Source organism: Diuraphis noxia, unplaced genomic scaffold, assembly GCF_037042655.1.
Source record: "Diuraphis noxia isolate RWA-SAM2 unplaced genomic scaffold, SU_Dnox_SAM2 contig0003, whole genome shotgun sequence".
Lineage (NCBI taxonomy): Eukaryota > Metazoa > Arthropoda > Insecta > Hemiptera > Aphididae > Diuraphis > Diuraphis noxia.
In genome coordinates this window covers 21,728,090-21,744,725 of record NW_028301713.1, presented here as the reverse complement: position 1 = coordinate 21,744,725, position 16,636 = coordinate 21,728,090, and the positions used below count along the sequence as shown (strand labels likewise).

The 16,636-nt window shown below is 26.2% G+C and overlaps 2 protein-coding genes across 2 annotated transcripts; one reads left to right on the top strand and one right to left on the bottom strand.

Annotated features, from left to right (window-relative positions):
• Positions 1–118: 118 nt before the first annotated feature.
• On the bottom strand, positions 119–1,804 carry Polr3C (RNA polymerase III subunit C). Its single transcript, XM_015509072.2, has one exon. It carries the CDS (start codon positions 1,585–1,587, stop codon positions 133–135), a length of 1,455 nt encoding a protein of 484 aa, XP_015364558.2. The 5' UTR covers positions 1,588–1,804; the 3' UTR covers positions 119–132.
• A 208-nt stretch (positions 1,805–2,012) lies between these two features.
• Positions 2,013–16,577, top strand: Nup205 (nuclear pore complex protein Nup205). The gene is made up of 33 exons (XM_015509067.2): positions 2,013–2,269; positions 2,426–2,574; positions 2,632–2,800; positions 2,974–3,192; positions 3,258–3,438; positions 3,548–3,687; positions 3,754–4,004; positions 5,142–5,264; positions 5,324–5,825; positions 6,321–6,565; positions 6,633–6,842; positions 6,904–7,086; positions 7,156–7,403; positions 7,465–7,645; positions 8,902–9,061; positions 9,131–9,391; positions 9,478–9,613; positions 9,684–9,760; positions 9,823–9,950; positions 10,010–10,144; positions 10,212–10,394; positions 11,703–11,910; positions 11,973–12,223; positions 12,298–12,483; positions 12,542–12,660; positions 13,231–13,363; positions 13,422–13,554; positions 13,825–14,015; positions 14,094–14,223; positions 14,286–14,413; positions 14,528–14,705; positions 14,776–14,900; positions 16,362–16,577. Exons 1-33 carry the CDS (start codon positions 2,263–2,265, stop codon positions 16,434–16,436), a joined length of 5,745 nt encoding a protein of 1,914 aa, XP_015364553.2. The 5' UTR covers positions 2,013–2,262; the 3' UTR covers positions 16,437–16,577.
• The last annotated feature ends 59 nt before the right edge of the window (positions 16,578–16,636 follow it).

The window sequence follows — 16,636 nt, the reverse complement described above, 5'->3', positions numbered from 1 at the left end:
CTTAAGGTTTAAGATTTATAAGAATGATACAACAAAATCAAGTATAAACATTTAAAGAAGCAGAAAAACATTTAGGTAAACAGCTTCTAGAAAATGGTTTGCAATAATAAAAACACAGTTATTACAATACATCTATTTTATAGTTTCATTGTATCGTTTATAAGAATGAAATAAAAATAAACACACGTCTAATCTCATAATATTTAGCTGACATTTGCGTAACAGTCTGTTTATTGAGTCCAACAATATTCGTTCACTTGGTGAAAATAAATTGTCCATAGCTTCTTCGAAAAAATCGTTGTCGGCTTCTTGTTTATCTTGTAATCCTTGAACCATACCATCAAATCGAGCTTTATTTTTTAGTAATCTCTTATTATCTTCACAAGTTTTGAACTTCCACATCATGCAGTTCCCAATCATTTTTAATATTTCTTCTGTTAACTCTTGATGCAGTTGACGTTCATTTAAATGGTACAAATAAAAAGATTTCCCATCATTTCGACCTAAACGAGTATTTGGTTTCCTAAGTTCTTGAACTTGGAGATAATTATTCATAAATAGTTCAGACGTTAGTGTTTTTGTTTCACGGTCTGGTATTAAAGCAGTTTGTTGAAGACGTTCAAGTTCTAGAAGTTTGTTGCTTCTAGTCGCTCTGAATAATCTCGCAGAGCTTTCTCCAAACTTATAGCTTACTACTTGGTCCATTATTGAATCATTTAAACAATTAATTATTTGTTTAAAATTAACAGTTATGTTACACATTGTACCGTAAGATTTACTTAAAAATTTAGTAGGATCTTCTTCTATCATTGTTATATATTCTAATAAATAATTATGACCAACAGATAAATTACTTCTAATTAATTGCAATGATATAGGGTTTGAAACTGGGGCATTGCTGTCAGCACATTGATTTAATATTGTAGACATTACTTCACCAATAATTGTATCATCAAATGTTCTCACAACAGCATCAATTATGATTTTATTTCTCATGTCTTGATGAAACTTATTAAAATTGAGAGTAAACAAAATTTTTTTCTCATCTTTTTGATTTTTTGTTGGTGGAGTAAATAGTTTATTTTGTTTAACTTCAGTCCAAACAACATATGTGGGTGTTCTTTTAAAATATTCATTTCTTATTAATTCAATAGCTTTTTCCCAATAATTATTATACAAATCATCAGGTTTATTTTGTAATTTAATACATTCACTAACAATTTTTGATAAAGGAGCTCGACCAAGACAAAGTAAAGTTTCAACAAGTTCCTCGTATTGATTGCCAAATTTTCTCTTAATAATTGATAAATATTTTGGGTACCTTAAAATCATTAGTATATTCTCCATATTCAATTTGTATTCTATTTGTACTGAGTGGACATTACAAATTGCCGAAACAAAATTGAATTGCAATAAAACAATTAAAGTTTCTTGTATCAAGTGCCGAGGATATTTTCCATCCAACATGGTACTTAAAGTTATAAGGGATTTCTGACCCCATTGTAAAGGTTTAGCAATTTCAGAAACGTCTTGACCAAAATAATCACGCAAAATAGATGTACAAATACGACAATAGTCGGATGACATGCTAATCTAAATTTAGTAGTATAGTAGTAATTAATATAATTAATATTATAATGCCGAACGCCGCACTCGAACACAATTTTGAATTTATTATTATTTAGTAGATTTTAACAGTACTTAGACACTCAGAAAGTCAGAAACATACAATGGGTCCATATGGCATATAGTCGGTCTACGTTATTCTTACTCACCTTATTATTTAGTAGTGGTGATAATCACGATTTAAGATATACGTATATGATCTAAATCTTAAATCGTGGTGATACCACAGAATATTATTCTGTGATAAACGTATAATCATTGAAGATAAGAGATACCATGGCTGATATAATTAATATTAAGTATTAACAGAAAATTAACCGCCATAACCTAAAAAATAATTGTATAATGTTTTGCCGTATATTTTCTTCTTTTTGTTGTTTTCGTACTTTCGTAGTATGAGCTACGAGTTTAGTCGTTCTTGTTTAGTTTTAGACGTTTTAGTGTCATATAAATTATAATACTCTAATATTGACAATGTAATATTATTCATTGTTATACTTATAATATACATTAATATGAAATGAATATTGACTGTATCTCGTTTTGTATGTTCTGTTTTCAGTATTTGTTAAGAATAAGGCATTTGATTAATTAATTATAAAATCTGCTGAATCTATTATTATAGCAACCTTAAGCATGGAGAGTGAGTAAAATTCAACCCATTTAAAAATATTTTATGTTGTAATTTGGATTTTTCGTGTTAAATTAAATGTTCCTAATTTATCTAGTTTTTCACATGATTTGTATTCCCTTTTGTTATTAATCGTGTAAACATTAACATTTACTTAATTTTACATAGCTGAATTGTTACAAAGTTCGTGGTCACCATATACGGAGCTCTTACCTGTATTGGAGAATATTTTTACAAATGAAAGACCTAATGTAGCATTTTTAAAACGCATTTTACGTGCTGCTAAACCACATTTTTTAAATGTATTTAAGAACCCAGTAAGTTATCAAAGGATTTAAATCGTACAATTTTATATTAAAACAAAAATATTTTAGCCAAAAAATGTTAAAAGTCGAGAACAAATTATGAAAGTCTTGGCAGATGGAAAACCAATTCAGAAATTTGAGATGTTAGCATTACCTAAAGATATGGCCGAAGAAGTCCTAATTCTCTCCGATATGTATGATTTAGATGAACTTATGTCTTTGGAACTTTTAAATACTGGTAACTAAATTTAACATTTAAATAATGTTACTTTAAAACTATACATTTATAAGATGTTGATAACAATGAATTGAATGATTTTATCAACTTATTAATTCATTTTTTGTTTTTGAAAACCTTGCATAATTTATTTAACTAACAATAATGTTTTTAAAAAAAATAAATAAAAATAGCCCGTTACCAAAATCCAAAATATCCAGAACTTTGCAGAGGTTTAGTAGCAGTATTGTTGTATTATAATGCACATCGTATGCTAGCATCTTCTTTAAGACTTCTCATTGAAGGAAGCACTGGTCGTACTTGGATGCCTCGTGTAGATCCAGCATGTGCACAACACCTTGGCCAATTTGTTGATCAACTAATGAATGATGGATTATTCGTTAATATTTTGAGTAATTATACAACTTAATTTGAAGTTTATCTGCATTTTTACTTAAAATGTTATTATTTTATTTAGTTGCATTGGAGAACAAAGATTTGACTAAAGAAATTGAATTGCTTCAAAAAAATAAAGCTATTGGTGGTCCAAAACATCACCAACTTGTTGTGAGCTTATTTACTGAAATTCGTACAATGTTAGCAGAATGTGTATTCTATTATTCTATTCAATTTGGATTATCAAAACAACAACTAATTAGGTAAATTAAAAACATTTAAATTTTAAATTTTAAATTAAATACTAAAATTTCCTTTGAAGTGTTATTTTTATTATTTGTCCTTAACACTTAGTAAATTTTATTTATTTAGTTTATTACAACATTTGCAAAAGATAAAACCAGATGTAGAATCACGTGGAGTTGTTAGTAAAGTACCTTTATTCATGGTGACTTCATTTTTATATGCTATTGATTTGGATTGTATGAATAATACTCAAGAAATTAGTAGTGGTAATTCAACAAATAATAAAATATATCAATTTTTCCTATTTGTTATTTTTATGCACACATTTTTAGATACAAAGGAGATGTTTTTATCTTCAGCATATGTTGAACTTTCTACACACGATTGGGAATGGCCAGAATTAAAAAGTATAGCTACATTTGGATTAGCTGTAGCATTCTCAAAATTACGTTCTTCACAACATGTGTTTAAGGATAAAAATTTATTCAAAATTGATGAAACATTAATTGGCTATGCTATGGATACTAAAGTATTTAGATTTTTGAACCAAAATGTTGCTCCTTCAGAATTTCTTCATTATGTAGTATGTATTATATGTTTTTATATATTGTGTAGTTCAAATCAAAAAATATTTTTAATTTTGAATACTAAAAAGTACTTAAAAATTATATTATTATTTTATAGATAATATTAACATAAAATATACTAGTAATCTAGTATTTATTTTAAAAAATGTCAGTGTATGCAATATCTCTTATAACTAGAGCGCGGATTTCTATGCAATTGCATATTTTTTCCCTTTTAATATTTTTGGATTGTCGTTAGTTATGTCCATGAATCATCATAGTTTGAAGCTAATGGTGAAATTTTTTTTGCATATTTCTGCATATTTAAAGGTTATTGCATATTTTTGCATATTTTGACAAAATTCAAAATTTATTGCATATTGAAGTGAAAATTTAAAAAAAATGTATAAAATAATATTTTGTCAAGTAGAAAATTTAAAAATAAATTCCATAGTTTATAAGATAAATAATCGATTACAATTAAAAATTCATTCTATTTCTGGATCGAAAGGTGCAACACTAACTACAAAATTAAACGAGCTTTCCAACAAAAATTAAGGTCTGAAGATTCTACGAAAAATTAATTCAGTGTTATTAGGCGAAAACGTTCAGCTCGAAGATCTTTATCAAGACCCGACAATACTAAGTTGCTTCAAATATACCCCAATAACTACGGTTGATGTCGAACATTCGTTTTCAGTCTTTAAAAATATGTTAGCCGATAAAAGACACAGCTTCACAGAAGAAAAACTTAAAATACATATAATAAATAAAATTTTAAAAATAAATTAAGGTTTTCAGAAAATTCCCTAAATTTTTTTTTATTAGGTATTTAAATAATTAATTATTATAAGTTTTACTGTAAATTTTAAATAAATAAAAATGTTTGCATATTTTCATGATTTTTACTGCATATTATATGGCATATTTCGATACTTATAAGTGAATAGAAATCCGCGCTCTACTTATAACTGTATGTGTTAGTCTTATTAAATTGAACATACTACTTACCTATACATCAAAATTATCATAATTATTCTTAAAACTTAACAAAATCACTATAAATAATGCCTAAAATACTGTTATAATTGTACCATATGAAATATATTAACCTGTATTTATTATTTAATCTAATAACAATTCATTTGTTTAAGGAATTTATGATAAAAAAATTTCATCAATTAATCACTGAATTTATCGTTATGATGCCACATACCGTCAAAGAAATAAGGAACAAATCGGATGAAATAGCACATACAATTTTAATTTATTACCAAGTAAATTATGCTAAACATGGTTTTCATTAACTCATTTAATTTATAAATTGCGTCTTTAGGAAGGATTAGAACCTCCGACAAGTGAAGAAAATCATTTTGAACAACTGTTAATGTTGATGGCAACGTTGTATGAAAAAGATCCATTAGAGTTAAATTTAAATTTGGATTATTGGCCTCCATCTCGTGAACAATTAAAAACGATCAAGATGTCATCATTTTTAACAACTCAAAAATTTCAAGCATCACTATACAGATTCATTTGTCAAACTGGTGACATGTTGCCTCATATGTTATTTGTCCCATATTTAAATATGTTAAGCTCTTTAGCAACATCTGAAACTGGGGCTGAAAATGTGTTTAATCACTTTCATTCCAATTCGACTAATTCAAATCTTACTTGGGATCACTTTTTCAAAACTTTTTTGAGGTATTATACAAATTTAAGACAAGAAAATATTCCTCCAACCGACACTGTATACAAAAGAGGACATCAAAAAGGTATTACTGCTCTTGAAATACAAGGACTTCAAGCAGTATTAAAATTAATCAGAAATGTGGCAGGTTTGTTCCATTATTTTCTTTTCAAATAATAAGTTTTTGTCATGCTTGCTCCAGAAGTTTTATATTTAATGTTAGTTAAAGCATTAAAATGAAATTTTTCGTCTAACAGAAAGTTAATATTGTCCTATATATTCTTATATTTATATACATAAATGTAACAATATGTTGTTATTTGGTAAATAATTATGGTAGTTTGATTATTCCTGTGCTCTTATGAGACAGTTTAGCATATATAGATACTATGAACAGTTCTCTATAGATTATCATGATATTTGTAGGGTTTGTATAGGCGTCGCAAAAATAGTATGTGTGATTTATGCAAAAAGGCAATTTATGTCTAGTGAATTACAACCCTCAACTACGACTCTTGTTGCAAATGTAGCCAGTTCAGTAACTGAAATGACTCACTTTCCTTCCTTTTTCATGTGTCACACAATATAATATAGATTTATATAATATTTCGTATTATTAGTATTCATGGATTTTTATTTTCAGAACAAAGCGTTAAGTCAAAAGTAACTTTTGTGGATCGTTCTGAATGGGAGACACTTCCTGTTTTATTGGGTCTTGTATCATGTCCAGTAAGAATTTCTCTCAAGGCAGATTTAATTTTGACATTGTCCGTATTAGTTAAACCACCACCATCAATAATAGCTATAAATTTTTGGCAAACTCTTGAAGCATCTCAAATAATTGTGACTGTACCAACTATAAGCAACTATCAAAGTCGCGGTATCATGGTAAAAACATCTAAATTAAAAAAAAATTTAATTTTTGTAATTTATTTTTTATTGTATATTCTTATAGGCAGAGCTAGATGATCTGGAACCTCGCAATGAAGAATACCCTTTGACTATTGCTTTATTAAAATTATTGTCTACTCTAACAGAACAGCCAGTACCAAACCTTTTAGGTTCAAATAACCGAACACCTGGTTTTGATCCATATTTAAATTTTGTTTTACATAATATCTTTTTGAAATGTCTTTCTAGAGGTTATAAAAAACAAAATGAAAAAGTAAATTGAATTTTTTTTTTAGATTTTTTTAACACATTTTAATTTATTTATTATTTTTAAGTGGGAAGTAAGTGGTATATGTCTAGAACTTGCATTGAAGTTTTTGAACCAATATGAACCTCAGCAAACAGATTTTGTGGGTAGTAGTGTTTTACTACCAGATAATACTACTATTAATATTAACCCACCACCTGGATTTCATATAATGACATACTTGTGTACTAATTCTGATTTTTTAAGAACTGTAAGATTTTTTTATAATATAAATTATATAAATATTTCTCTACTACCCAAATAATTAATCAATTTTTAGATTTTAAATATCATGCATATGGGCTGTCAAATGTTTGATCTTTATACCTCATTTAGTGGTAAAGAAGCAATGGAAAAAACTACATTAGTTGTATTACGTCTTTTGGAACAGGCTTTAAATTTACAGCAAATATTTTTGAACGCATCTATTTCTTCTGGCTCACCTCTTATATATACTGGATTACATAAAACTCTTGTTAGTATTAATGTAGCAACAAATGAACCAGATTATATAATCGATTTGTCCAAGTTAGTAAAAACATTATTATTATTATTATTTTTTTTTTATGTATTACATTTTTGTTTGAAGGTTTGTAACTTATACACATTTACCAGAGCATGCATATCATGCTATTCGAATACTGATGACTATAACTTCTTATCCAATACCTCAGTCTCATATGGTATCATATTTTACTTCCAATCCTCAACTTACAATTGGTATTAGACATGGATTTGTGGAATGTCTAGAAGAAGAAGAATCAACAAAGGTATTTAATTTTTTAGTATCTAATGTATATATATTTATACTACTTATAAAATCTAAACATGAAATAATTAATCACAATCTTTACTGATTGTGAATTAGTTTACTCTATTATACTACAACGTCAACAATGAAATTAGATGTGTCTATTAGGCGGGTGGCCAACTGGTTTTTTAGCAAGATCTGCGACCGGGTTGTTATTAATTTTGAAGTAAACTAGAATCTAGGAATCATTAATAGTATACCTGGCATGGATGCCTACAAAGAGTAGCAGGGGGTACAGTTTTGTTCCTTGTTTTTTAAATAATTTTTTATTGAAACCAAGGAACTGTTGTAAAGTAGATTTTTATAATACCTTATTACCTAAGTCTCTTAACAGATCTATTAAATTTAAATTCAAGGATAAATCATTCAATTAACAAAACAATTCTCAGCGGAAAGTAGAGATAGTGTATTAGCTTTTATTGCTTAGGATAATGTAATATTTTACTAGAAGTAACTCATTTTGATTTAGAATGATTGCTTTTATTTTTAATTATTTTTTTATGAAATCATCATTGTGAAATTATAATATTAATATTATTAACTAGGTATAAGTCAATATTTATGTACCATAGAATGTTGTATTTAGTTTGTTGCTTACAAGGCTACTAATTTCAAACACTTCATTGTTTATAAAAAACAATAATAAACTTATGAAAAATAGTTTCAAATCTATGATTAGCACGTTTGAAGAAATTTATCAAAATATAATAAGATTATTATGAGAACCTTTAATAATTATATCCAGGTTGCTTTTAGAAACTATAATCAAAATTAAATATTTTTATTATTTTGTATTATTGTTATTAAAAATTTTTTCTACTTTTGTCCTTTAGTAGTAATATAAAATATTAGTGCTGCAAACTATATATTTTTTTTAAAAATTAAAAAATAATGAAGTTATTAAAAGTTCAGTGACTAAGAATTTATATGATAATAATTGAGTTTTTGACAAGCTTATAATTAGAATTAATTTGGAAATATGAATTACCTGGAATTGATTATGTCCTTGAGTCATATTTAAAGATATGTCCATGTGTTTGTTTGATGCGTAGTAAGGTATATCTGACGGGATATGATCTAATTTTTTTTTTTTATAAAATTGAATTTATTTATCTAATTATATCTTGGTATTTAAATAATCAAAACATTTATTGAATCATATTAGAAAATGTTGTTAAAACATAAATATGTTATTTTTTTTCTTCAAATTTTTAGTTTTTGGAAGAATCAAATGATATGTCTACTGTAAAAAAATGTAAAGAATCCATTTTAAAACTCTTGCTGCAATGTTTAAATTCTTCACCTCCCAATTTGGCCCATTATTTACTTGGTTTTAATTTAGATAATGTACAAAAGACTTGTTTTGAAAATGCTGGTATGTAAAAAAATTAATCATTAAGAATTTTTTATATTGATTTAATTTCAATTGTATACTTTATTATAGGTGTTGGAGGAAATCCTAGAAACTGTTTGCATTCAATTATTGATATACTAGATGATTCACTGAAAAGTCGTAAGAATGGAGCAGTCAGTAAAAATCATTCAAAATTATTGGAGTTATGCTATCAATTGATTTATGTATTAGTTTCAAGTAATCGAACATCTAGACCAGTTTTGGTTTATTTGAAATCCCGTAGTGACTTTATTTTACGTCATGCTTCTGCATTGCCATTTTACTCTGAAAGTTCTAGCAAAAAAGTGAACAGTTAGTAGTATTAGATAATATTAATAATGATAATTATTGCTTGATCATTTTTTCTTACATATTGTTATTTATTGACCAAATAATAGGTAGTGATTTAATACAAATGAATTGGTTGTTACGTATAATTGCTGTTGAGATAAAAATGCATGTACATCAAAATTTACTAATGACTCTGACAAAACTAGTGTTATTATTCATTGGAACTACTGAGAAAAAGAACAAGTATGCAACATTTAAATCTTTATATCTCTTTGTAAAATATGGATTAAAATTGTTATGTAATATTGTAAAGTGTTCCTGGATCAGAATTATTGCAGTCACAATCATCCAACAATTTATTTGATCATTCAGCGTTAACTAGAGACCAGGGTAAAAAAGTTAAAATTAGAATATCGCTTAATATATTAATTTATGCAACTTTGTTTAAATAGATCAAGACAATGGTAAAGATGATGGTAAAAAGTTACTGAGTTTACTAGAAATTGTAGACCTTGAATTTGAAACCACTTTTGATGATATGCCGGAACTAAAATATCTCGAATCAAAACTTATTAATCAGGTAATATATATTATATTATATTTTTAATATTATAGTGTGTAGCTCCAATTGTATTTCAGTTATTGAGTGAGTGTGAAATTTCGGGTAAAGTTCCATTAATAGATGTTAAGCAGTTGCATTCAATTCTCATGAATGAATTAAAATCAATTGATAGTTCTTCAACTGTTAGAGCTAGTTTGCTCCAAGAAATTCAAGTGAGTAATATTTAATTAAATTTTTTGGTATTAATAAATAATAATTTAAATGTATATCATATTTTAGGAATTGTTAGCATACGCTGTAAGAATTAATGATAAGCGTCTTCAAGTTAGCTGTATGGTAAAATATTTTGATGCTTGGCATCAATTGACTGCTGTTATATTTAGCATGGCTAACTTACCATCTATGGAATTCCAACAACGTTTCACATTTGTGATTGATCTCTTAGTATCTTTACAAAGCAAAGTAAGTAACATAATAATAATCAACGATTTTATTAAATTTAAATAAGATTTTTATTAAGGTGGTTCCACATGAAGCGAATGTTTGTGTGGCAAACACGATTTTAAATTGCCTCGAACATTTGCTTTTAATCAAACATCTATATTTATGTTACAGTATTCACACAGAAATAATCCCTTGGATACAAATTGTGAACAATCGCAATAAACACTCTTGTAATTTTGAACAAAATATGTACATGGCGATTTAATATCATGTTCACTTTGCGAACATTTGCTTTGTGTGAAACCTCCTTTAATGTATCATTATCAACCCCAACCACATATTTACATGATAATCGTTTTAAAAGTAAAACTTTTTAAGTCCACATATTTTTTTTCTGCCAGGATAAAAGTCTACTAATATAGATTATTCAACAAATAAAATTTAAATTTAAAGAAATTGAAAAAAAAAATGTTCTTCTATAATAATTTTTATACCTACAATTCACTAATCTTATTGTTGCATATAAGAATTTAAAAATATAAACTAAGTCAAAAACTATAAAAGTTCAAGATCTTAATTTTTATACCAAAATTAATTATATCCTATAAATAATCTCTTAAGCCATGGCAAATAATCTAGATGTAGGTACTGATGAAATTAACATCAGATTAATACCTAGTTACCTATTCATTTTCTGTTAAATTTTGACTTTAATTTTAATTGTAATTTTATAGATATAAGAAAAAAACCAAATACAATTATAAGGAAATTTTTATCATTGAGATTTTGTCAGCCTGTACAAAAATGAGTATAAGCTTTTTGTCTGTTTTTTTTTTCAAATCTGACCTTGTTCTCGGACTTCTTGTATTTTACATATAGGTATACTTGAAGTATAAAAAATAGTGTAAAAATAATAAACGTTTTTGAATGTGTAACAGTTATATATATAGGGGTAAGAGGTTCACATTTATTTAGAGGTTCCTTTTCTTAAGTTTCATTCAAAGATTAAATTAAACCGTATATCAAGATCAAAATTGATATTGTTAAGCCAAAATACCTATTCAAGTTTTATGTTGTAAATTTCAGCTTTTATTTTCACTACAAATGTGACTAATTAAAACTTATTTATTTTCATATTTTTAATTTATACATAAATATAATAATAATAACTATTTCATCAATAATCACAATGAGTAAAAATATATCAGTAAATATTACATTATTGGTCTACCCACTAAAGCTTATGGTTGTTGTGTGTGTAGAAGTTCATAATAAAGAGTATAATATTTGTGTAATATCTAAGTCTATTCTGTATTATTATTTTAGGTGATTCGTTATCCACAAATGTCAGATTTATCTACTCTCATCACTAATTCCCAATTACTTTTGTTGATAAATTTGAAAAATACTATTGACCAACATTTGGAGCTATGCATTGTTAGTCCTGACCTTAATTTAGGGTCATTTGTTACTGGACAGTCAAGTATTTATTCAAGCATGCTTCAAAATATACTTAAATGCATACAGCAATCAGGTATATAGTATATTATGTTATAAATTAAAATAATAAACTGTAATAAATAAAAAAAATTTTAGGTTCTCAAAAATTACGAGCAAGCTTATATTCATCGTTAATAGCATTGATTAATCTTTTGGCTACTAATAGTCGAACACTGACCAATGGAAACCTCAAACAAAAAAGCATCATATATAATTCTACAAACAAGCAGATTCTTGATTCCGAGTCCATTAAGTTCATTAAGTCTTTAAATTTTGACCAATACTTAAGTGAAAGAATTTTGGAAGTAATTTGTGTTGACTTAACATCTGGTCATGATATATGCAAAGTATTTATAATTTTACGTAAATTTCTTCATAAATTAAATTGCTAAAGTATAATTGATTTTTAAAATTGTTTTAGGTATTATCATACACATTATGTGAACTTTTAATAGATATCAACCCAAAACTTATAAGTTATATATCTAATCAAGGTTATCTTAAATGCATTATATCTAGCCTTTTAGAATCAGATTCAGAACTTAAAGATTTGATTTCAGCAAAAAATAAAACTTTGAAACCCATTTATGTGTATGAAAATAAAATGGTAAGTTTATTTTTAACAATTTTTTTAACTTCATTTTTACTAATATTAAATACTTTAGAGTCTTTTGAATAAAATTGCTACTTACACAACTGGTGCTGATGCGTTACTTAATCATCAAGCAATAGCATGTTTGTCATCAATGAAAGCAATTGATGCTCATCCAAATTTTGAAACAAGGTAATTAAATTAAATTATCATAATTTAATTAAATTTTACCATAAGGAAAAACGAAAATCCCTTATAATTTTCTTAATGATTGGAAAAAGCCGGAATATTGGTTCAAGATCAGTTTTTTATAATTGATTTTTTTTTTTTTAATTTAAGGCATATAAAATGTTTATCTGTATTGCATGACTGATTGCATTAACCGCGCCATACCAAGCTTCCATATACTTGTTATTGTTTTCAACTTTTGAGACAATGCCATTTTATGATTAGTGTGAATAGGTTCATGGTAATTGCATAATTAATCTATATGTTTTGAAAATGTAATTATGTACGTAAAACGTAAAAATATAGATGGAAGTATCAAATTCCCACAAAAAAATATTTTTGAATTATAATTAAATAACTAAAACTTTTATTCTTTCACATATCAATATCGAATTTTGTCCATGTACATTATTGTAAATCATAAATTCAAATTGAAATTATTTATATTCATTCTTTTTAATATTTAAATTTAATTGTAAAATACATTTTTATATATTGTTTTTACATTAATATTGTTTTGCACGTGTTAAATAGTTTCAAACGTTCAATGAAAGAATTTATGCCGGATGAAGGCGATCGGTATATGATGATATGTTCACCAGCAATGTGTTTATGTCAAACAATTATAAGTACACTAGGAAATCAAAATATGACTTCTATTCTCCAAGTAATTAATACTTAGTTTTAATTATGAAAATATAATTTTAATTTTAACTATCTTTTAGGTTGTCTATTATTTGATTAGTCATCGTGATACCGTGACAATTGCTCTTACAAATTCAGCACCACTGTGTGAGCAATGGTATCTTAAAGAACTTTATCAATTAACAACTATGTTTGTTAATGTTACTAATGATGGTAAGTTTTAATTTAAATGTTCTTATTCCTTAATCTTACTATGAGAATAAAGTGTTTATGCTTATTAGATATTAATTAATTGAGTATTGAAAATTAAAAAAAATTTGATTGTTTTTATATAATGGTATTCTTTAGATGACATGATGTTTGATTGCTTTAATTATTCATATTTATTAAATCTTTTTTTTTTTTATTTGAATTAAGCCTCGGCAACAATGGGTTTAACTTATTAAATCATAATTTAATTAAATAAATGTAAATTATAAACAGATACAAGTTCAGAAATAAATTCAAGTGGCGACAAGGATATTGCTGGATTATTTTATCATTATAGTGTGTTAATGCAAAGAACTTTAATACGATTTTCTGTTAATTTATCCATTATTCGAGCAATACGTAAAAAGTGTTCTGAAGAATCTAGTCCAAATGATGGCGAAACAAATGTTACTTTATATTTGAGAGTAAGTAAATTTAATTTAAGCTTGTATTAATTTCAAAAGTATTATTAATTAAAAATATTTTATGATTATATCTATTAGATAACATTAAACTTATTAAATTATGTGTCAAATTTAATGGATGGTGGATGGGCTACTAGTGGACAGAAATTTAAAAGACGGATTTTGGATGTTTCTGTGTACACTGATCCATTTAATATTACTTCCCATGGTATATAATTAAAGCTTATTAGTATTTTCATTTATTTTATTTATATATTATCATTATTTAAGGTGATTTGAACCCTGGTAATGTTTTGTCAATGGGTACAATTGTCACAATAATGGTTCAAACTGTTGAACATTATTTCATGCAGTTTAACACTAAAGCTAGACCCGAAAATAGAAAATCACCTATTCAAGTAATTACACATAATTTATTTAAATTAAAATTAAAACCAACACTCCCTTCATATCTTAGTCATAATCCTTGCCCATCATTTTTTTTACAACCTGAATAAAAATATCCTTTTTAGTTATTTGGTGAAAGTAACAATGAAACTGAGATAGAAAATAAGGATACCGGTGATCAAACTCAACGTATACTTTGTAAACAAATAGTGGAAGTATGTCTATATATTTTGTGGGCTCACACAGATTATTATTTTATGCAAAGTCCCGTTCAACATGTCCATCGGCCTAAAGGATTAAACAGTAAGTGTATTTTATTGTAAACCTAAAATTATTTAGAATTTAATATTCTTTGTTAATTAATCAATATTAGGATCAGGAAGTTCTAACCAAGATGATGAAGATGGTGTAACACCTGATGAATTAAAAGAATTAAGACTCGGATTGGTAAAGGTGTTTAATGAAGCATTTCTTGAAAAACTTAATGCAACAAATGAAGTAAATATATATGAAATAATTAGTATTACATAAGTATAATTGATTAAAATAGTATATTATGAGAGCGCCTTACTAGCATGTGTGTCATCTTCTTACAAACATAACAAGTTAGTGCTTAGCAGTTCCAAATGTGTGTATTTGTTATTTAGCCTTAATATTTTGACAGTTACTGAACTGCCTTTTGGTTGTACATGTGACTATGCTACATAGTACATAGCATAAATATACAATATACCAAAATCTAATAAGCTTACCATTTGTATAGATCAATATCGTTTATAATAACTAGGCGCAATACAGGAGATCTGATTTAGTTGTTACTAAATTTGTGGTATTACACTAAATTTTTCTTAAATTTATGAAAGAACAACTCATATTACATGTTTCCCACTAATTACTTAATGCAGGTTACATAATATATTCCTATGCACTTTGTGTGTTATTTTTCATAAATATACGTTGTGAAAATCACCATGTATTTACATTGCATTTTCAAAAAAAATTTGTAGTAATATGTTAAATATGCATAATACTATAGAAAAACGTATAAATATGTCAAATAGTCAAACAACCTCTAATTATGCAAAATAAAAATCTCACATACTTAACCATGGTACTTCTGTCACCTAGCATTACATACAACTTAGCAAGACTGATATGCAAATGCATGAAATAACAAACCCAGTACATCAATCTAAAATGGTTTTGAAACTAATATAAAAGTTATTAAAAGCCTTGCGAGAAAATGATCTACAGCCAAGTCTATCACACTTTATTCTTAAATAAATTTGGTACACACTACGTACTCTATATTCTAAGATGTGCACCTCAAAATCAATTTTTTAAATTTTGCATTTTATTGAGGCGCTCACATAATAATTAATATTATGAATTAAGACTTGACATACAAATATTTTTTGCCATTAGTTGCAGAAAATGTAATAATTTTAGGTCTATATTTTGTATTTGGTTGAAATCATCCAAATTACTGTGTTAAAGTAATATGTGTAATTAATGTGTAACTGAGTTTATGAAAGAGGAAATCTAAACGCTTTATTTTATTTATAATGGAAATGCTGTGCAGAATGAACAGCTACAAAAAAAAATTTTCATTATTTCAAGTCTGCGGTTATTTGTTCAAGAATTACAATAAATTAATTTTGTCAAAAACTAGTTTTGAATGAATATTATCGAGTTTTCAGTATATTTTTCTTGATTTTTGACAACTAGACCCAATTCGCCAACAATAGAACCTTCTTGCAAAAAAAAGTACAAATTGTCTAATTAGTACAAGTTTTGAGTTCTGTTTTATATGATCTAATACTGCTAATCAGGTTAGGTAGTATGGGTTATCGTTACCTAAAATACTTGTAATTTTTTATAGAATATAATATAATTAGACTTGTTTTAAGTTGGATAAAAAACAATTTTAATTTAATGAATATTTATAATTTGTTACAGGAAAAGTCAGAAGACAGTTTTGCACAAGTCATGGTTCACAGGATCAAAAAACTCTTACAATTCGTTAGTTCTTAGAGCTTAAGTAGTTTAAATTAAGTCTTTTGCTTTTATTATTATTATTACTATTATTATTATTTTTGTACATTTTTATAGAAATTTTCATTCCATTTACAGTTGTATAAATTTTCAATATATTATATGTATAATTACAACTCATTAAGACTCAATTTTATTTTTATAATATGTACATTATGATGATAGAAAAACAATATTTC

What these genes read in the sequence shown, in the direction of transcription:
- Polr3C (XM_015509072.2), bottom strand. Translation starts at nt 1,587, where the DNA reads ATGTCATCCGACTATTGTCGTATTTGTACATCTATTTTGCGTGATTAT.
- Nup205 (XM_015509067.2), top strand. An exon ending in TTCTAGCAAAAAAGTGAACA is followed by an intron (nt 9,392 to 9,477) that starts GTTAGTAGTATT and finishes ACCAAATAATAG; the next exon opens with GTAGTGATTTAATACAAATG. An exon ending in AATCAAAACTTATTAATCAG is followed by an intron (nt 9,951 to 10,009) that starts GTAATATATATT and finishes ATTGTATTTCAG; the next exon opens with TTATTGAGTGAGTGTGAAAT.